General features: G+C 38.5%; 2 protein-coding genes across 6 annotated transcripts in view; both read right to left on the reverse strand.

Annotated features, from left to right (window-relative positions):
* The window catches only part of LOC147172764 (mannosyl-oligosaccharide 1,2-alpha-mannosidase IA), a 135,941-nt gene extending 135,211 nt beyond the window's left edge, over window positions 1–730 (reverse strand). The window contains exons 1-2 of one of the 2 annotated variants that reach the window (XM_086077734.1): window positions 621–730; window positions 88–258 (exon numbers count right to left, since the gene is read on the reverse strand). The gene's annotated coding sequence lies outside the window, so the exon portion shown is untranslated. Of the gene's footprint in view, window positions 1–81; window positions 259–620 lie in introns of both variants that reach the window. The other variant, XM_086077735.1, reaches the window with a different exon arrangement.
* Window positions 731–5,171: 4,441 nt separating this feature from the next.
* slc9a1a (solute carrier family 9 member A1a) overlaps window positions 5,172–21,996 on the reverse strand; it is a 33,153-nt gene continuing 16,328 nt past the window's right edge. The window contains exons 4-13 of one of the 4 annotated variants that reach the window (XM_086077708.1): window positions 20,418–20,635; window positions 17,821–18,023; window positions 17,228–17,317; window positions 15,764–15,834; window positions 15,505–15,681; window positions 13,076–13,244; window positions 12,824–12,925; window positions 11,783–11,864; window positions 11,352–11,408; window positions 5,172–9,324 (exon numbers count right to left, since the gene is read on the reverse strand). In XM_086077708.1, the coding sequence (XP_085933834.1) occupies window positions 9,017–9,324; window positions 11,352–11,408; window positions 11,783–11,864; window positions 12,824–12,925; window positions 13,076–13,244; window positions 15,505–15,681; window positions 15,764–15,834; window positions 17,228–17,317; window positions 17,821–18,023; window positions 20,418–20,635 (1,477 nt within the window). In that variant the 3' untranslated portion in view covers window positions 5,172–9,016. The remainder of the gene's footprint in view (window positions 9,325–11,351; window positions 11,409–11,782; window positions 11,865–12,823; window positions 12,926–13,075; window positions 13,245–15,504; window positions 15,682–15,763; window positions 15,835–17,227; window positions 17,318–17,820; window positions 18,024–20,417; window positions 20,636–21,996) is intronic. The other 3 variants (XM_086077709.1, XM_086077710.1, XM_086077711.1) reach the window with 3 other exon arrangements.

Raw genomic sequence — 21,996 nt, forward strand, 5'->3', positions numbered from 1 at the left:
GAGAGAGAGAGAGAGAGAGAGAGAGAGAGAGAGAGAGAGAGAGAGAGAGAGAGAGAGAGAGAAGAGGGGATTGAAGCCCACCCTTACTCCTCCTTTACTCGGTGATCCAGTGGGATGCTCGGATGCTTTTGATGGATCAGCGTAGCAGCTTATCACAACGCGGCCGAGGGGGGAGAGGAGGAGGTTTGGATTCGGGTTCCGGAGCATCTACAATCCCTACACCGATGGAGAGAGCTGCTTTCCTACTGAAGGATAGATCTAAATACAACACGTTCATAAACAATGACAAGAAAAGTCATTAAAAAAAAAATATATATATTGTATAGCTACTTTGGTTGGGCTGACTTAAAAAAGAAAGACTGTTTTATTGCAGCTAAATTTTGCTTCAAATTTGTGATGTAGTTCAAACCTTAAATATTGATTTGATCCAATAAAATAATTACCTAAGCAAAAAAATGTACAATAACAAAACTTCCTTTTCCCTTCATGAATTCCCTTTTACCATCGTGGCCTACTTTCCTAACCCCCCCCCCCCCCCCTTCATTAACTTTGTTTCCCAAGATTCAAACAAATAACCGAGAACAAATAATCTAAAACTCAGAGAAAGATGCCTGAGATACCTTTCAGATGTCCTTTTCCGTCCTTTCTGACTTCCACCTTGTCCTTTTCTTTTCCCAAACGAAGACGCCACCAGAATTAACCACGTTATCCTAAATCCTATTAATTCAAAGCCATTTCCTGTTGTCAGTTACCTTTGATTTTTTCCCCTTCTTTATCTGTCATTGCTTCTTTGATGTTTCCTTTGTGACGTTCCATAAACAAAAGTCAGCTTGCTGCGAGTCCTTAACTTAACACGCACTTTATCCTGATTGTTAGTATTCTACTCGAGTCCGTTCATGATTTTTAAGACTGATTTAATTACTGACATTGTGTATCCTTTGGCCTGTACAACATTCTTAAAAAAAAAAACATTTTTGTCACAACGGATTCCGAGCAGATTTCAATTGGAAAACATTTTTCCATGAAACTCATGTAAAAATGCACTTACAATGAATCACAGTTGTTTGCCTTCTCAGTAAAAACGAACGAAGGAGTCATGTGAGCACGTACAGTAGAAAGTGTCTTACTCTTGAGTCCCCTTCCTCGAAACAATTATTCATTATGTCACATTTGTCTAATACTATTAGTCACACTGCCTTCAGCTGCTCACAAGGATGGAAAACATTCAAATGAATAGTAGCGTGCGGCTAAAAACTCTTGTTTTACTTCACTGAGAACCCCCCTGAGGGGACCTGCGTCTATTTCTGTATTATTATTTATTAACCGATTTGGGTGTGTACGTGTGGCGAAGTCTGCCAAAGGTTTGTGAGCAACTTTATGCTGGGAGCTTTTGGTCAAATGGAACCGGAAAGCAGATTAGAGTTAATTATTCCGTTTTTCACTATTCGCACCAAGGGCTTGGTCGCTATCCAATAGTGGGGGGTTTACTTAGTAAAACCCACACAAGAAAAAAAAATGTTTATAAGTGGTTTTCACTTCCACTTTTGCACTTCCTGTAGGATTTATGTAACGGCTAACAGGTGCATCCGTTCAAGACTTCAGTGCAGAAAAGAAAAGATTAAAGTCTCTTCTTTCATCAGGAAGAAAAAGGATATTCGTATCTCTTTCCGTTTTGCAGCAATTAGCATTAGATTATAGCGAAATGTCATCATTATTCACAAATCTGTTTCAAACACTGGGGGAAAAGAGCTTTTTTGCAACACTGCCCTGGCTGATCTCTTATACTCTGCTACCACCTGCTGGCCTTTTTTTAAATTTTTATAACTACCATTGCTTTAAGTCACCTCTTCAGGTCAGAAGCTGCATCAAAGTTTTCTGTAAGCTCTTGCATTAAAAAAACAAACATTAAAAAACAAAAAAAACGTATTAATATGTTTTTGGGAGTGAAGGACAAAGTATTATAAAAAACGGATTTACACATTTTTGGGTTTGAATGAGTTAAACATAACTACTGCTTTCAGCGAAAACCTAACAAAAGTTGCCAGTGTCAACACATGATGGCTGCCCTATAACTTCAGCCACTGTGATCAGTCCACAGTCCAGCGGGAGGCCTCAGATGTGCGAGACGCTTGACATTTATCTCTCCGTGACTGACTTCTGAAGACGCTTCTCCGTCAGTCGGCGTGGCATTAAAAAAGGGAGGAGGATCAATAACTTGGCCTTTGGTGCCTGGTTTGTGTTGTACATTAGCATTAAGTAGTCAACCGGAGGAGCAGGGAGCACCGGGTTTTACGCGTTGGACCTGGACAAAGGTCATTTGTAGACAAGGTTATATAAAAGTTTTTTTTTTTTTTTTTTAGGGGTGCTGATAATCAATGCACTTTTCCATTCTAAAACACAATACTCACATTTTTTTGTTTTTACTTATAGGAGGCATTTCTTTCCACTTGACTGCAGTCTTGAGTTTTACATAGCTAAAAAAATAAATAAAAAATAATAATAATAATAAGAGCAAAGATGTCAGACAAGGCACGTGGTCCATAGCAATTTCCTCCCGTCTGTTCAAAAATTTAATTCAAGCAGCGCTCATGTTTTATTCATCCTCCTAAAAAAAAAAAAAAAAAAAAAGTCCATTTCTGTGTTCTGCTTATTCCAATAACATCAGGATGGTAGAGAGCTGCCGGGCCGCGCCGCCATTTCCACCTGCATAACCGCGCGCGTGCTGTAAACCACGACGAGGAGAGCAATCAGGCTCCTTCTACAAAGTTGTGAAAGTTGGTCCCCCAAAAACCAGAAATCAAGTGTACCCTCTTAACATAAAACCAGAACGAGTGTGAGGTGAAAATCAAGTTGGCCCCGACAAGGAAGAGGCTTAGTTGAACGTTTACTGTCCTAAACTAAACACAAAACAAACGTGTATAACTTCGCTGTTAGCTTAATGCTAACACAAGAAGAAACGTGCTAGGCAAGCTAACGAATAGCTATCTATCTGGCAGTGTTATATCGCTTCACTTTTAGGTACTTTGTACAAGGGAGTCAGTGTAGGTTATCCCCTATATAGTGCCCTCTGTATCCCACATTTTGAAAGGTAGAAAGCAGAAATATATTGCTTTCACTACTTTATACAACTGGGTTAAAAAAAAGGCATCAATTAGTGGCGTGCGTCTCATGTAAATGAAAGCGGAATGCCAACAGCAAACAGACCATTAAATAAATGCAATTGGAGGAGACACACACGCTGATTAAATACGCTACTTTTGCTTTTAAGCCTCAAACTACTTCAACAAGTGAGATGTTTTTTGTTTTGTTTTTACTGTGGCTACACAGCGCCATCTGTAGGCCTGTTTGAGGTATGGCACGCAAAGGAAAGGAGCAGCGGTGATGATGTTTGGATGTCCAGTCACTGGTGCCTTTTTCTTATTAACTGAAAAAAAGAAAAGAAAACAATCCACTTATTGAACGCCTCGATATGCCACCCAGAGGGTCCGCGAGATAGAGCGCAATACAACATATTTGCATGATCCACATTGTGAGGCGTAATCATATCCATTGCAAAACAATATTACTTACGTGGAAAGTCTGCCAAGCTGGTTTCCAAACACAATACAAGTCATTGTGAGTTTGAATTAGACACAAAGGGAAGCCTTTTCCTCGCTAAGCTCTTTTGGCAGCACTGACAAAGCATTTGAACCAGGCAGAACAATTCCAGTTATTGCACACCACAAATGCAAATGGGGAAATGTGTCCAGTGCGGAAAAATACAAATAGCAACATCAAAAGGTTTGCTTTTGGGAGGCATCGCATATGTATTTTTTTTTACTTCAGCAAAGACTGTTACTTTTATAGGTTCAGACTAGAGAAAACAAAATTAACTCAACAAAGACAAGTCTAACACATTTACTGATTTAACCAAGTATTTTTAAGCAGCTGCATAATAGTCTCGCTTAAACGAAGAAGAAAAAAACGTTAAAAAAAAATCATATTCTTATGAAAATACAATTGTAATGGTTTTCGATTGAAGTTATATTACAAAAAAAAATGTTGTAATGCTTATGATACGGCAATAAAGTCGTATTGCTACAAGAATAGTCGGAATATTACGAGAGAAAAAAGTTGTGACGTTACAACATTAAAATGAAAATGTTGGTTTACTAAAATCATGCTGTTACAAGAAAAAGTCACAATGTTACTAGTTATGAAATTGGAAGTCAACGTTAAACATTTTTTGACAATAATACGTTACATGTGACCTCACTAGACTAAAGATGACATTCCAAATAATATTACATTGAAGCAAAATGCAACCGTTTTTATCCATCTAAGGGGGCGGCCATTTTGCCACTTGCTGTCGACTGAAGATGACATCACAGTTGCTCAGGACCAATCGTAGCTCACCTGTTTTCTGAAGATGAGCTGTGCTTGGTTGTTACCTGAGCAACTGTGATGTCATCTTCAGTCGACAGCAAGTGGCAAAATGGCCGTCCCGAGATGGATTAAAAACGGCAACACAATATTAACCAGAATAACACTTTTAGATAAGCGGGGCTGCATAGAACATATTACTGTCAAAAACATATTTTTGGGTAGGTTGACTTTTAAGTTGTAACGTTACACCCCCCAAAAAAATTGCGTACCAACCAGTAATGCATTAAAAAAATATCACGTTTACGACAATAAAATCTTAAATCACGAGACAAAAAGTTATTACGAAATCTTTAATGTTACAATAAAACCGTTGCTGCTACAATCAAATGTTACTGTTACGACAATAAAATTGTAACCTTACGAGAATAAAGTCGCAACATGAGGACAAATGATTGCTTAAAATACGACAATAAAATCGGATTGTTAGGAGGATAAAGTTGTGACGTGAAGATGAAATTGTGTTAAGGTCGCGACAATATAATCACAAAGTAGTAACATTATGCAAAATGTTACAATAAAGATCTCGTTACAGGAATAATAGTTGCAAGAAAGAAAAAAAAACATTAACGTTACAACAAAATCATAACGAAAAGAAAGCCCGATCAGCGATAAAATCTCAACATGACAAGAAGAAAATTAAAACAAATAAAAGAAAAGAAAAAAAGAAATTAGCAACAGAGTCCATTTTTATTTTGTGTTTGTGTTGCACAACTAAACGGTCAAATGAGGACACGGTGACGGCAGGGTTAGAAAGTTAACCTTTATTTTGATATATAGTTTGTTAGGTCGTTAGTTTGATGAGGATTGTTAGAACAGGAATGGAATGCTGAAAGCTTTATGATCAATCATCAGGGAGTTTTTTTTTTTTTTGTTGCACATTAGAATCATACATTTCTAATACATACACTATATTTTCCCATGAATGTACTGTATATCAAAAATAATAACTTTTGCACAGGAAATGCTGACATAGCAACATTTAAAGACCAGGATTAGTAGTGAATGTCATAAAAGACTCTGGAGTCGCTGTGTCCCATGAAAGCGACATGGAAGCGACTTATTGCTCCGACTGACGTCGTTTGGAGATAAAGGTTCTTTTTTGCGCCCATAAAGTGCTCGTGGCGGCGTCGTTAAAACGGTACGAGATGGAGAGAAGGTGCATCTTGGGAGTGTTGAAGGGAGTGAGGAACAAAATGTACCAACAACAAAAAAAAGTCTTTGGGATGGGTGGTGATATACTGCATTTAAGTGGCTACGATACTATTATATATATATTATATATATATATAAATATATTTGTCTAATTTCCATCTACTTGAGTATATTTGACTATGCCAGCTCCAAATGGTCTTGCAAACTTAATTTGCTTCCCCCGGCTTTGGTTTCTTTGAAAAACTGAGGCAAAAAAAAAAAAAGTCAGCACGTAATAATTTACTGAAATAAACATCCAATGATACCAGATTAATGTCAGAATTGAAAGAGAATGGAAATAAATAATTTACAATAAGGGAAAGAGGATTCGTAATTTTCCGATAATAAAGCTGTATAGTTTAAAAAATAAATAAAATAAAAAATTAAAGCTGAAGGCAATTTTAAAAAGTATGATAAGTAAACAGAACAAAAAATAAAAAATAAAAATTTTTTTGGACAACTGTTTGAATAGACCTCATTGTATAAACAAACAATGTCAAGAAGGCAATATTACGTAAATAAGTTGCAATGCTATGGCAAAAATGTAAAACATTAAACTATTGAGACATTATGAAGTCACAATAATCTAAAAATGACGTCCTACATTTTGGCATGAAAAGTCACGATGATAAAAATGCAATACTACGAAAATCAGCGACCATCATGTTACGGCAATAAAGTCTTCATAATGGTCAAAAAAAAAAAACATAACCCCACGTCGTAATAATATGAGAAATGACCCATTTTGGGTGGCTTTGGTTTTCTTTTTCACATTTAACGAAAGAAACCAAACCGAGGGGGGGTCATGGAAATAAATTTGGATTCAAACGCATTTAAAGGCTGAACGCAATCAACTCTGCGACGTGACGGGGATCCAATTGAATTTTTGGAACTCCAACGTCCACTACAGAATCTTTGAAGCTCTTCCATGAAATTCCCAGCACGAACTTGCGATCATAGATTGCAATTAATCCTCTGCAGCAATGTAAACATGAGATGTAAAGCACATTATTACAGCGCACACGTATACATATTTAAAGTAAAAAGCACTTTTGCGACTGATACGTCCATATAAAGCCATGAAAAAGACACTCAATGATTCAAAAGGCAAATCATTAAAAAAAAGACACAGAGCAAAAGCTATGGCTTTCGAACCCCAACATTTGCTTCCCGGTAGAATGCTTTGTTTCCAAAATATCTGTTTTGTCGTGATAAAATAAACTCTTTGGTAAAATGTCAAGCGAATATTAACATACAAGGACGTGCGCTTACGCACGTCTACGCCAGGGGGCGCCATACCTTATAACCGGCATTTGTTTGACTAAAAATGCATGTTAAATTCGCTGCTGTCATGTGAAAAAGTGTTTTTGCGACGTAAACAAGAAGGGCCACACTGAAATCAAACTCAAAACAAGAGGAAAAAGTCTGAATATTTACAGAACAAAGTGGTCATATTTAAATTAAAGTTTTAGTTTCATGAGAAAAACGAAAATGATCAATTAATCATCATCTCAATTTTTTCTTATTGTTTGAGAAAAAAAAATTTTTTGATAAGTATTTCCACTCAGAACATTACAAGTCCTGCTTGTACAATTAAGAATAATGTCCGAAATTTTTGAGCAAGAAGCTATTATGTCCTACAGAAACGTATTGCATTCACTTTGGGAAAAAACAAACAAAAAAATACCTCCTGTTTTTCTGACTAATTTTATTTATTTATGACTATATTATTTGGAGTATTTCTTTTTTTAATTTTCAGTTTTTCAGAATATTTTTTTCTGTTTTCCCGAAAAACGGTGGAAAAAAATTATTCAGAAAAACAGGAGGAAATATTACTCAGAAAAACGGGGAAATAAAAAAAAAACAAAGAAAATATTCTGGAAAAAAGGGGGAAAATATTTTTGGAAAAAATTCTCAGTAAAACAGAAAAAAATATTCAGAAAAACAGAAAAGAAAAAAAACTTAAAGCATCGCTCCCCCCAAAAAAATTCCCAAGGAAAAAATAATATTAATAATACAGAAGTCGTAATGTTCCAAGTGTAGATTCCTTTTTTTTTTATGATAGTAAAAAGTCCAATATTGGTAAACCTTAACATTTTTGCATCTTAATGTCATTTTAAAGGGTTCATAAACAGAATTAACGGACACATTTTGCCTACCCCTTAATGCTGCATAGAACTGTATTAATTATTTAGCCATGCAACGCAGACATTCTTGTGCGCATGGAAAGCAACGAAAATGTGCGTGTACGTTTTTAAGACAGCGAGCGTTGATTGTTTTTGTTTGCTGGAGTGACTTTTAAAGGGAGCTTCCTCTTAACATTAATTACAGACTTTGTTATCAGAAAATTAAAAACACGATGGATGACATCACAACATTCAGCATCTTGCCCCTCCCTCAATTTATTAAGAAAGTGAGGAGTATAGCGGTGGTGGTGCGGGGGAGGGAAATCGCCCACCTTCAACTATATCCCACCAAGGCTGGTAAACCGATGAAGGAGTTTTAGGGTCGCACTGAAAAGACAAAAAATAGACTACAGATCTGGTATTATTTATTTTATGACAATAATAAAGTCAGACAAAAAGGGAAATTTTAGGACCCAAAAAAATCCTTACTGTAAAGTTATTTTTAATGAGATAATGTAACATTTTCTCAAAAAAAATACACGTTAGACAAAATCTACAAATTTGCTTCTTTTTTTTATTTTTATTTTTTTATATAGTTGCTTGCTAGAATGCACGGCGCGGGTGTTTTATGATCCGTTTTGCTGCCATCTTGTGACATCTAGATGCACTTAGTAGATTTCATCGATCGCAGAAGGGTTGTTCCGCTATCCCTCCCAGAAAAGAAATTATAGCATTACATTTACATTAAATATGTTCTCATACAAATTACTGTTGCTTATTATTCTCATCGTACAAATGTTTCTATCTTTTCAGTGTGCCCGTAATACTCCTTCGTACCAACGTTGACAATCCCTGAAATTAAAAGGCAGTGCTGATAAAAAAATTAAAATAAAATATATATTAAAAAAATTGCACTGAGTGACATAAAATAAGGCAAAAATATGCATGAAGAGCTCCTCCACTCTGTGTGATTTCAAGTGACAGAATGATTGCGATTGGTTTCGTTTTGGGAGCAACAGATCCGCTGTCGCACCCCGTCCAATCCCGTCCATCTCAGATAATATACACAAAATGTAAATAAAATCTAAAAGAACTACAAACAGTCCCTTTGGTAATGCATAGTTCATTCCTGAATGTCTCGTAACCGTGACTGCATCTCTTGAAAGTAAAGAGCGATGACGACAAAAAGGGCGAACGGCTCTTTTTCTTCTTCGTCTTTTTATTTTTTTTCCCCAGCTCGCAGTTTTTTGAAGTACGCACCTTCCTCCAACGTTTTAAGGCAGGAAGGGGTCATCTTCGTCATCGTCCTCGCCGTGGGGCCCGGGGTCACTCAGGCATCTCTTCAGCTTCTCTCTGGTGCTGCCGTCCATTTCGCCCGTGTTGTGATGCTCGTTAGGCCTGGCGGGCGGTTTCATCATCAGGCCGTCGTCGCCGTCTTCTGCCGCCGCCGCCGCCGCCGCCGCCGCCGCCGCCTGATACTCGTCCAAGATGTTGACCGAGTCGGGCGACTGGGGGGAGGCCAGGTCCACCTGGATGGTGGGAACGCTGTCCACCGCTGGCTTCATGCTGTAAGCTTGAGGGTCTGCGTGGGGGGGGGGGGGGGTCAGGTTGTTAAAACGGCAAATAAAACAACGGCGGATGGGGGCGCCATTTCTCACTGCATGTCCACACATTCAGGAGTATTCTTTTTTTCAACATCTTTAACTTATTCACTCCCAGCCACTTTCACTGAAGCAATCTCGTTCGCTCCCGACTGTTTTACTGGATTTTGACTTTAAAAACAAAGCATATTTCTATCTGTTTCCGTTTTGCAGCATTTAGAATATAGGTCAATTTCATCATTATTCACAAATCTGTTTAAAACACTGGCAAAAAGAGCTTGTTGCAAAATGGCCCTGGTTGATCTCGTATACTCTGATGCCACCTGCTGACCGTTTTTGTAATAACTACCATTGCTTCAAGCGTTCTCTTCAGTTCAGAGGCTGCATCAAAGCCTTCTGTATGCTCTAGCATGAAAAATAAAAACGTATAAATACGTCTTTGAGAGCATGGTAATATTTAGAATACAACGTACTTTTACGTTTTTGGAACAAATTATTTAAGCAGTTTTTAGTGTTTTGGAGATCCACAGAGAAACGTTTTTCTCTCATATTTCATATCAAAGTCCAATTTAAAAAAAGCACCTTTTTTTTTCTATGAAGTGATTTTTTTGCTTTTCACAAATTCTAAATCCAATAAAAAGCAAAAGTATTGCCACACTTTTTGAAACCTTTTTTCCCTTTTATCTAGGGCTGGGTTTAAAAAAAATAAAATAATTGATATCGAATCGATTTTCCTTTTTCGAGCCCAATATCGATTCATAAAACCATGAATCGATTATTTAAATATCTCTTCCCCCCACCCCCTGTAAAATCTTAAGAAAATAAAATTTTGTTCACATGAATTTAAAAATATTTTCTCACATTTATGAAAGCCTGGATTTATTGCACTTTAAAACCATTCAGAATCTTTTAAGTTTATATTTATATTAAATTTGAATAAATAACATTTTGAAAATATTTTCATCTCATCCTTGCTAATATCAATGTTTGTGTAACACTTAAATAAATTATTTGAACAGTTATTGCCTCTGCAAAATTTACTTTGGAATTTAATATTTGTTTGTTTTATTCATTTTTTTCTTTCGGACACATTATTACAGGTTACATCGATCACATCATACCATTTCCAACATTGACATCCGAAAGAAGGGCTGACGGGTAGAAGCCATGGCTTAAATTAATTTAATTACATTTTAATCATGCCCTTGACATTTAAGAATTGATGTTTCATGATTAATCGATTTTGGATTGAACTGAAGTGAATTGAATCAGGAAAATTTTAATCGAATAAAACTGAACTCTTGTGACTCGAAATCAAATCAATTGAGGAAATTATTGAGCCCTACTTTTATCGATTTTCAGATTTTGTGCTCTCCCTATTTTCTTTTTCTGGCATGAAATTGTCCCTATCAAATAAAAAGTGCCAAATATTTTTTTCTTGTTTGTGATTTAGTTTGTGATTTTTATTTGACTTCTCTTGCTGCCTGTGTATATTTCTTCACATTTAATTTTCAAAATGAGTAAAAAGCATGTACATGGTTTCACTCTAAAAACAATTTCTCTTCTCTAAATTCCGCATAGTAACCGAATTTAGGATGAATTTAATTTCAATGTTGTTGTTGATTGGCTAAAAAGTCTTTATTAGCCTGTTGCTCTACCAAGCACTTCATCCTTGTGGACTAACGACATTCGTGTGGCTGAGGGTTTACTTTTTTTTTCTAGTAAAAAAAAAAAGTACTCCTGTGCGTGGGGACAGGCCTTCCATTTGCGTGCGCACACGGGACGAACACATTCTCTGCGTAGGAGAAACATCGGGTCAACAAAATAATTCAGAAAAGGAAAAACAATGCACAATGCGGGGATTGTAAATTGGGATCATTGCATACGATGAACTGAGCTAAGTAGGTAACGAGCAGCTTGTTTGTGTGAGGCATGCGTGTTAGCGCTCTGGCGATGGCGACTAATTGGGTCAGGAGGGGTTATCGTCTTCACTCCTCTGGCCACTTACCTGCACCCGCGGTGTCCGCTTTCTGCTGCCGAGCGGGTTTGAAATCACATTCTCTGCCTAAAAACGAAACCACACTGTTTACATGGCGACGGCCGCCACATGCAAACATATTTCCATCAGAATATTTGGAGTGGAATAGAAGCTTGGAGTGGCAGGAATAATTATGAATATTGCTGTGTGAACACAACGCAAACAAAAGGTGCGTGTGTGTGTGTGTGTGTGTGTGTGTGTGTGTGTGTGTGTGTGTGTGTGTGTGTGTGTGTGTGTGTGTGTGTGTGTGTGTGTGTGTGTGTGTGTGTGTGTGTGTGTGTGTGTGTGTGTGTGTGTGTGTGTGTGTGTGTGTGATTTGCTCCCTGCGTGTGTACACAGCACAGTAAAGCAGGAGTGTTTGCGCTCGGCGTTTCGGGGGTGCGCGCGTTGGATGTGTTTACCTGAGGCCAGTCTGGCTCTGCGCATGGTCGGCGAGTCGGGGGGAGCGGCGGGCACCGTCAGGTAGTTATTCATGTCTTGGATCTGGGAGACGACAACGATATTACGTGCTGATGTCTTTACTTTCGCTAAGTGCTACTTGTAAAATCAGTTTAAATGGCTGCCAGGTAGCAGTCAAAACTTCTTCAGTCCCTTTGACCTACCTGGAAGCCAGCATTTTTGCTGTTATATATGAAGTTAGCCCCCCCCCCCAAAAAAAAAAAAGATTTTTAAAAATTTGGGGCATCAGGCGATAATTTTTTAAAATTGTAATTAATCACATGACTTCAATAGTTAACTCACGATTTATCCCAAATTTTATCTGTCCTAAATGTACAATTAAAAAAAATTAGGTTTTCATACTCTTTTAAAAAAAAAAGTGGATTATTTTTTTAACTAATAGAAATAGTTCAAAGGAATTTTTGACGTCTATAGCCGTCAATGGCAGTGAATGAGTTAAGTATATTTATTTCGACATTAACCAGAATAAGGCCGTTTAAAAATGTGTCACGCAGAGGTAACGTCATCGAGCAGCAGCCAATAGAAAAGTACTTTCAGATGATGTCACTCATTAGCAACAATTTTGCGTGCTTGACTTTTGGCTCCAATGGCTCGGCTCGCCTGCTTTTTCACATTTAACTCAGCCGAAATGCAATGCTAGGTACGAAATGTGTTACTTTATTCATTTTACCGTGGTATTTATTAAATATTGCACACAATACACTTAAAAAAAAGAAAGAAAAAAAAATAACAAAAACTAATACTGAAACTAACTAAAACTTTTTTTTTTTTTAATAATTAAAAATAATAAAAACTAGCAGAACCACCCTGAAAACTAATTAAAACCAATTTTTGATTCAAAATGATTTGATTGTCAATGATTTCTGCTTCAATTTATAGATGTGCAAAGAATCATCATGATCTACTCCAGTCTTACTCGCTAATGCTAATAAGATAGATAGTTTCCCCAAAAGTATGCGATTGAGTGAATAAAAAAAGGGAACCTTCTTATCCAGGGCAATCATCTTCTGCTTGTTGAGGAGGAATTCGCTGAAGTTGTCCTCATACGGCTCAGCCAACAGGGTGTGCCGGTTGTAGGAACGCAACTGAGAACACCACACACAGGGAGGGATGAGAAAAGTTCTGATCGGTCTTAAAACACGCTGCCGCGACCTGCGTCTGATCATTCAATAACAGCAGGGAAGAAAACTTTCATTCGTTCAGGGGTGATAATGAGCTCGTGAGAGTGTCGCTACCCTCAGCCGCGTCTTTTGAAGGTTGCTCCGGAGAATCTTGCGGATCTCCTCCTCCCGGCTTTTTGATAGCTGAGGCAGAGCGCGCTCCTCGGGCTTGGCGGGCGGCGGCTTCTTGGGCTGGATGTTTCTGGGATGCACACGCGGAGTCGCACAATCATCCCGCCGAATGCTAGGAGAGTCATAATGTTCACTTTTGTCCGCATAGACTCTTGCGTTATCGACTGCGACGGGAAAAGGCCAGCGTAATGGTTTCCGTTCAACTTTTACGTTCATTCGCTGAGAAATGGCTTCACTGCTCATAAAGAGCAGCTGGGGAGCAATGTGCTACTTTATCACACTGTTGCGATTTGTCACGGCCACGCAGTAGTAACACTTTGCGGACCATGGCGGCTGTGACTGCATAGAAAGGATAAACACGTTTGATTGTGATCATCTCTGAATTATGTCAAGTCTGGTTCTGTTTGCCTCACTTTTCTATGTGGTCTGTAGTCTTGACGGCTGGCAAATTCAACGAACGAACAAAATTAGAGGTTGAAGCCGCATTAGATTTTGATGACAAAAAAAAAAACAGTATCCATTTATCAAGCACTTAAATTTGAAGGTCATTTGGGTGAATTTCCTAGTAGCCAGGAATAAGTCCAAAATGGCTGCTTTAAACTAGGGGTGCACTGATCACAATTTTCTGGCCGATCACCGATTTTTTTAAAAGTCTGACCTGCCAATCCCGATTATTTGCCGATCTCGATTTTTTTTTTTGAGTTCCAATCTTATTTTATCGGAAAACATTGAACAATATCAGCGAAATAATACAAACGGTTTGTTTTAACTGCAAATTAAGTAGTTCTCTGAAATAAAAATGAAAAGTCTATTCGTCATCTCAGCAGAAGAGGACAGTGGATGACTTTTTCAGACCTCTGAGGAGGGAGATGAAATTGGTGGAAAAGATCGGTTTATATTTAAGGGATCGGCCAATCACCGATCCCCCAAAACTAAGGAAATCGGCCGGCCGATCGATCGGTGCATCCCTACTTTAAACCAAAATGGACGACATCTTGTTCAATTTGGGCTTGGGTCTTTTTTGTGTGTCCTGACGTCCATCCCATTTTGTGGTGAAAAATTTTCCACACCTTCTGAGTATCTTCAAAACACCCTTTAAACCCCTGCGCCAGTGTAACATTATTACTTATATGTTTTCTACTTTAAATAAAGTTTTCTAAAATTAAAAAATATCTGAAATCTTACATTTCCACTTACCGGTACCTTAGTTTTAATTTCAGACAAATAATAGAAGAGAGTTCCCAAGGTCAGCAGCATCTCTTATAAAATTAACTAATAGTTCCCTAAAGTTAACCGTTTTAAATGTATCTATTTATGGGCTGTCAAACCTGTGTATTAAAAAAAATACAAAAATGTCGTTTATTTAGGTACATGTTAAATATCGCAATAAAATCAATATCGCTATATTCAGCAACTATATTGCATGTTTTTCCAATATCGTGCTGAATTTATAGAACGATGCACTGAAATAATGATCTTGTCACAAGTTAACTTAAAGCTGCAATATGGAACTTTTTTCCCCAAAATATCTTTACAGTAGCCTTTTTATTTGACCATTTATGACTGAAATGTCTTCTAATTAGTAGATTAACACCTTAGCTGTTCATAATGGGTACACCTGCAAGCCTCTGGCTAATCGTTTTCAGATTGGACTCGGGTTCGAATTTCCCGCGCCCCGTCTGCGGACGTGACGTAATGTGCGCGGTGTGTACGTGAAGAAGGGTACGTGCAGTTTAAATTTTCGTCAGCAGGTGGAAGTAGCGATGCAAAATTGAATATTCTACATTCAGTAGCTTTAACTTAACTCATTCACTGCCATTGACGGCTATAGACGTCAAAAATTCATTTGAACTATTTCTATTAGTTTAGCATTTTTTTCCACTTTTGCTAACAAGAGTATGAAAACCTAGATTTTTTTAGTGTACATTCAGAACAGATATAACATTTGTGATTAATCGTTAGGTAACAGGTGAAGTCATGTGATTATTATAATTAAAAAAAATGTAATCGCCTGACGCCCCTAATTAAAAAAAATATTAAAAATAAGGGGCGTCGGACAATTACAATTTATATTCGTAATTAATCGCATGACTTCAATAATTGATTCACGATTAATCACAAATGTTATATCTGTTATAAATGTACAATAAAAAATGTTTTCTAGGTTTTCATAAAAAAATGAATGAAATGAAAAAAAATGTTCAACTAATAGAAAAATTTCCCATGAATTTTTTACGTCTATAGTCGTCAATGGCAGTGAATGAGTTCACAAGAAACTATTATTCTGTTGTACGAACCGGCAACACGTGGATATACACAGGTTTAAATGTACCTTCTGCCATCTAGTGGAAGTACTAAGTCTTTGCACTCACTGCATGGAGACGGTCGATGGCATGGCAGACGGCAGTTTGATGTTGCCTCCGCTCTCCACCAACTCGATGGCGTGTTTCATCTCCATCTTGTGATAGAAAGCGATGAGCTGCGGCTCCTTGGAGCGCTCGCCGGCAATCAGGCACTTCTTCACGTACTTCTTGTTAAGGCGGTTCAGCCTGGAAGGAGAGGGAAAGCAAACTATGACGTCTGAGGGAGATGGAGATTTGAAAGCATGTCAAGTGTAATTAAAAGCATTACTTGTCCTTCCAGTGATGGTGTCCATAATGTCCACAGATGTCTTCAATACCCGTCAGGAGGTGGTCAAGGAACTGTATGTGAAGAAAGTAAGACAATGAGTACAAATCCGCACTTGTAATCAGTAGAAAGATCCTTCATCCTTAGACTCACTTAATCGTGTGGAATATTCTCATCAAGACATTTTCCATTAACTCATTCACTGCCATTGACGGCTATAGACGTCAAAAATTCATTTGAGCTATTTCTATGAGTTTAACATTTTTTCCCCATTTTTGTGAACAAGAGTACGAAAACCTAGATTTTTTTTTATTGTACATTTAGAACAGATATGAAATTGAAAATGTAATGCCCCTAATCTTTAATAATCTTTTTTTTTTTAATGAATTTATGGCAGTGAATGAGTTAATTACGCTCAGCAGTTGAATATCAAACTTCTGTGACATCAGCAATTTAAAGAAAGAAGAGGAACGACCCTGAAGAAATGAAAACTCAAATGCTGATTTATCATTTATCGAAATGGAAATTAGCGTCACTCGAAGTGCTTATATCACGTCTTTCTACACGGATCTCTTGAAAGTCGTGTGGGCTTAGCGGAGCGAATCTCTCCTGTTGTGTCATGGTGCAATTTTCACCTCGCAAACACCGTAGAAGACATTATTGACATACTGCATTCCAGCGGTGAAGTGAAAGAAAAGCTGTTGTTTAGTTAAAGTGAAAGCACTTGTGACTCATTGTAAATGTGTGTGCGTGTGACTCCTTGTGCAATGTGGTGGTCACGAACGGTTTTGTTTATGAGCAAAAAAAACAGTGGAGAGAAGTTTGTTTGTGTGTGTGTTTCAAGTTATATTATTGCTTCAAAAAACGCAAGGAATCTTCTTGTATTAAAATGTTCATAAGCACATGAAATACCACCAAATGACCTGTAGGTGGTAGTAGTGATCTAAATTTGCTGACCCAAACCAAGGGCCATGTTTTCTCTGTCAAGGGACATTTCTAATTACATTGTTCATCCGTCCATTTTAATTAGAGCCTAATCCCAGCTGTCTTTCAGGGCATGGAGACAAAAACAAGCAGTCACAATCACAACGTGCATGTTTTTGGAATGTGGAAGAAAGCACAGGCAGAATACGCATACTTCACGCAGGAGGCCTTCCACCAGATATTTGAACCCAGATTTCCCTGCCTTTGATGAAGATGGGCTAAACACGGTTCCATTCCATCTACTTTTGTATTTGACAGGATGAAAAACCTTCACGTGTGGGATTTTTAAACAGTTCATCCCTTTTAAAGCGTGAGTAATTACAATCACAATATATTTATCGGCGCTATCCGGCGAAAAACTCCTATGTCCAAATATGGTCAAATTATTATTATTATTCCCCCCCCCCCCCAAATCGATACCGTCTACCCTGGCGGGCACGTACCAATCGTTCATGCGAATAGAAGCAATTACTGTGGCTGAACCTGAGTGTGGATCTCCTCATTGATGGAGCGCTTAGCCTCTTGTTTCTTCTTCACTGCCAGCAGGTCCACCAGAGGCTTGATGGTCATGCCCTGAGACGAGAACAAATCAAATAAGTGGTCCCCTTTTGACTGATTCGTATACGCGACAAACACAAACGGCAGCAAACTTTGTTAGACCAGCGCAACCATTTTATCTATCAAACGGACGCACGGGCAACATTTAGATGCCGCCGGTATGCTGCTTGCCGTCACCTCTGTGAGGTGATTAAACTGGCTGTCAGGTTAAGTAGAAGAGCCTGGAGTGGATAATAACCCCCATTAGCAGTGCCTCCCCCGAAAAGGAAGTTGCACTCACACGGTGAGGATATGAAATGTCTGCATTGTTTTCTGGAATAACAAGTGAGGGATGACCAATAGAGTAAGTAAGCAAATGCCAAAAGGAATCAGTTTAAAGCAACATCTGAGGCAGGGACGTCAACCTCGCCCGTTTGGATTTGCATTTGCGATGCTGTCATTTTGACCCCAATGCAATTAATTCTCTCGCCACAGTTGAACCCCGATTTTTTTAGCTCACGATTCATCTTCATGCCTACCTGCACGAAGACGGTGAAGAAGATGACGATGATGATGGCGGTGAGGAACATGTTCCTCAGAGGGAACTGTTTCTCGTCCAGCAGGAAGCCCAAGGAGAAGGCGATGGCGCCGCGCAGGCCGCCGTAGGCCACGATGAACTGGTCCTTGGTGGTCAGTTTGACGATGCGGAACTTGTTGATGACGTACGTCAGCCCCACCACGCCTGCCGGGGGGGCGCGAGACAAACACAGTTTTGTTATTTTGGCTGTGTATTCTCAATCATTGCAATGACAAATCCACTTGACTAATTTTTTTTACGACACACAAATACAATGAGCCTAAATTTGGCTCACTATTGGATGGGTGATATCTAAGTCATTTCTGATTTTTTTTTTTTACTTGCGACCACTCAAAATATTCAGTGTCATCAGACCTATTCATACATATTTATTTATTTGTTTTTGATGCCCTCTATAGACAATAAAAGCAATATTGTCCTAAGAGCACAACTAACTATATCATCTGTATTTATATCTAAAACACATTCAAATTGGAATATTCACGCGCACACATACACTCATCACACACACATACGCGTGCGCACGTCACTGTTACTGCGTCCACACACACTTACAGGGGCCTGAGCTCTCGATCCCAACCGTGCTTTCTTGTTTAGGTATGAGAATGGGGACATAGGAAGCACATAAGTCAGCTCAAACGAAAATGATAATTAGCTCTCGAGCGCCATCTGGTTTATTTTGGCTTTTAAGACTCTAAAGTCTTCTCTTTTTTTTTACGTTTAGTTGATGCCCCAGTGAAGGGATATTTTGAGTAATCGCGGGCAATGCACTATAACACATCAGGTGTACAGTGCATCAAAAAACATTTAAAAAAATATGATTTATAATGGGAATCAATGGGCCAAAATTTGGACATTTTTACTCATGTGTACTATAAAAATTTGTTTCTCACATATAATAATGACAATAATCATTTTGAAAATTAGGATGGTCCCATTTTGAACTTCAACATGTTTTGGATAATAGGGTGCAATTACAGCTCACTCAGTGATTATTATTATTTGCTTTATATTTGATATTTATACTGATTTAATAAAAAGCAAAAAGCAAAAAATTAAAAAAAATTCTTATGAGGGTAATTAGCTAACACTACAGCGTCCAGTGCTCAGGTACCGCTAAGCTAATATTAGCATATGTGTTAAAATTTTTATTTCTAGCCATCTATCCTCAAATTATATGACGCAGCAGCAGCAGTAAAAAAAAAACTACTAAACCAAAGAAGCAAAGTGGAGACTGTGGAGTATAGTAGTGCAGTATGCAGCGCTCTGGTTGACCAGGTATTAAAAATAGTGCCTTGTAATGTAGCTGTTTTGTTTGTTTCCCCAATACAGCCAGCCCAGGAGAGAATGTATCACCCCAGACCACTAGGTGGCGGTAATGAGTATTAAAAGAGGGTGCCCACTTTTTTTCCATAGTTGTTGAAATCAAACATTTGTGCTTGGTGGAGGCTTAAAAAAAACTATATTACAAATTATATTTTTAACATGTTTCCCCTAGCTGTTATTTTACCACCCTAACAAACTAATGACTGAGTAAAATGACTGAGTCACTCTGTTGTCAGGCAGGAAACATACGACGACGTGATGCAACAAGCCTAATCACGCTTCCAGAATCCTCCGGCAAAAGGAAGCGCGGCAGCCCCGAGTCGCTAAGGAAATACTCAGCAGTGCCTAATGAGGCATTTTAGCACCTCATTACCATATAGGCTCACACACATTTATTTCCCTTGTGCATGTATACAAACAGCACAAATTACTGGAAGGCTCTCTTGGTGGAGTTTTTCATCATTTAAAACAGTTCCTATGCGTCTTTATAGATTTGGCATGCTTTTGTCGACATCTAAACCGAAGACTCAAGTATGTTCAAAAATATGAAGCTAACACTGTTAGCTAATGCTAACAAACAAAACTAAATGCAGCTCTGCTTACCTATCGGCTTTGACATGACAGCAGGAGCATAGCAACCCTGTGGTATGGTTGTTTCTGTATGGTATAACCTCTGCATGATAGTGTTACTAAAAGTGTAGTCACTTAACTCATTCACTCGCAGCCATTTCCACTGAAGCAATCCCCTTCGCTCCAGGCTGATTTACTGGATTTTGACTGGTTTTGCCAGGCCCACAGATTATTAATTTCTATTGCCATAAAAACATGGAGCCTACCAAAAAAAAAAGATTAGAGTCTCTTCTTTCATCGGGGAAAAAAAGTGTGTTTCCATTTTGCAGCAATTAGCTTCATCATTATTCACAAACTTATTTAAAACACTGTGAAAAAGAGGTTGTTTACAACATGGCCCTGGTTGGTCTCTTATACTCTGCTGCCACCTGCTGGCCGTTTTCTGTAATTACTACCATTGCTTTAAGCTTTCTCTTCAGTTCAGAGGCTGCATCAAAGCCTTCTGATTGTATAAACATGTACACAATGCTCAGTAATAGGCAGATATCGAAAGATACTGATACTGTTGTATCCAGGCTCTTAGAAGACAGCCAACTCTCCATAATAATATCTCCTCGTTCAAACGATGAAATGCCGACCTACCTATCACCCGCGCCACCAGGCACAGGACGACGGTGACGGTGACGAAGGTCCAGTTCCAGTTGTGCTGGCCGTCCACGGTGGCCACGCCGAGGAAGATGAAGATCAGCGTCTCGCTCACGCTGCTCCACATCTTCAGGAAGTACTTGATGGTGGTGTGCGACTTGTGGGAGATGTTGGCCTCCACGTACGGCCGCATCACCGCACCGCACGCTATCAGCCTGGAGGCAGGAGAGCGTCAATAAAAGTCGTTAACAATCTATCATATTGGCCCGTTTCCACTGCACGATACCTAAGATGAATGGAGACTGAGGGCAGTAATAAAATGGAGCGCTGAAGCAAAGTGAAGACTACGTAGCATGTGCAGCAGTTTAGCCATAGCTAAGCTAATCTCTTGTTGTTCTTCCACATGTGCTAGTATTCGAGTTGCTGTGTTTGTATGCGCCTGTTTGCTGAGGTTTTTTTCCCCCAAACTACACTGTGCTCCCTTTCTACGAGCTGAGTCTCTCTGTTTTTTTTATGCCCCTCCTTCTTCATGTTTTTCATTATTCGAAAGAAGAATGAGGGCAGCAATAATACAGGGGTATCACTGCAAAAACTGAAATCTTAAGTAAGATATAATTTCTTAAATGTAACCTTAATTTGCTTTGACAAGTTATTTTTAATTAAAATGAAATTGCCAGACAAGATTATTGTGCTTATTTTAAGACACGTATTATCTTATTTAATCACCCAGTCTTGGTATTGAGTGTTAACAGCCAGTTTGAAGTACTGTGAGGCTACATTCTATTTTAAATATTACCATGCTCCCAAAAACTTATTTTTTTTAATGCTAAAGCATCCAGAAGGCTTTGATGCAGCCTCTGAACTGAAGAGAACGCTTGAAGCAATGGTAGTTATTACAAAAACGACCAGCAGGTGGCAGCAGAGTATAAGAGCTCAACCAGGGCCATGCTGCAAAAAAACTCTTTGTCCCACTGTTTTAAACAGATTTGTGAATAATGATGAATCTTAACTATATTCTTATGCTAATTGCTGCAAAACGAAAACAGATAGAAATATACTTCCTGATGAAAAAAGAGACTCTAATCTTTGGTAGGTACCATGTTTTTATAGCAATAGAACACAATATCCTGTGGGCCTTGCAAAATCAGTCAAAATCGAGTAAAACAGCCGGGAGCGAAGGCAATTGCTTCAGTGAAAATGGCTGGGAGTGAATGAGTTAAGAATGACATACTGTATTGGGGATTTAAACTTCACCCTGATTTATTAACAAGCATTTTGCTACATTCAAGTGCAATTGAAGAGGGAACACAATCGCATCTAGTATGTATTAATCTATAATCCTATCGTGGTTGTCTTCTAATTCACCTACAGGAGGGGAACACCCCTGCCGCTATAATAAATACATGTGTTGTCGCTCCGACCGCTAAACGAGAGCTCCGGTTACCAATCTCGAGTTCCACAACGCGCCATTGCGCAAGCCGGTTTCCCGTCTGCTGCTCACCACTTCTCTGTTTGAGTCTACCGTTGTGCTATGTCAAAAGCAAGGCGCCAAAAATAACACAAAATCCCTCAAAGC

This window comes from Leptonotus elevatus, chromosome 6 (assembly GCF_054856555.1).
Source record: "Leptonotus elevatus isolate MCC_2025b chromosome 6, RoL_Lele_1.0, whole genome shotgun sequence".
NCBI classification, from domain to species: Eukaryota; Metazoa; Chordata; class Actinopteri; order Syngnathiformes; family Syngnathidae; genus Leptonotus; species Leptonotus elevatus.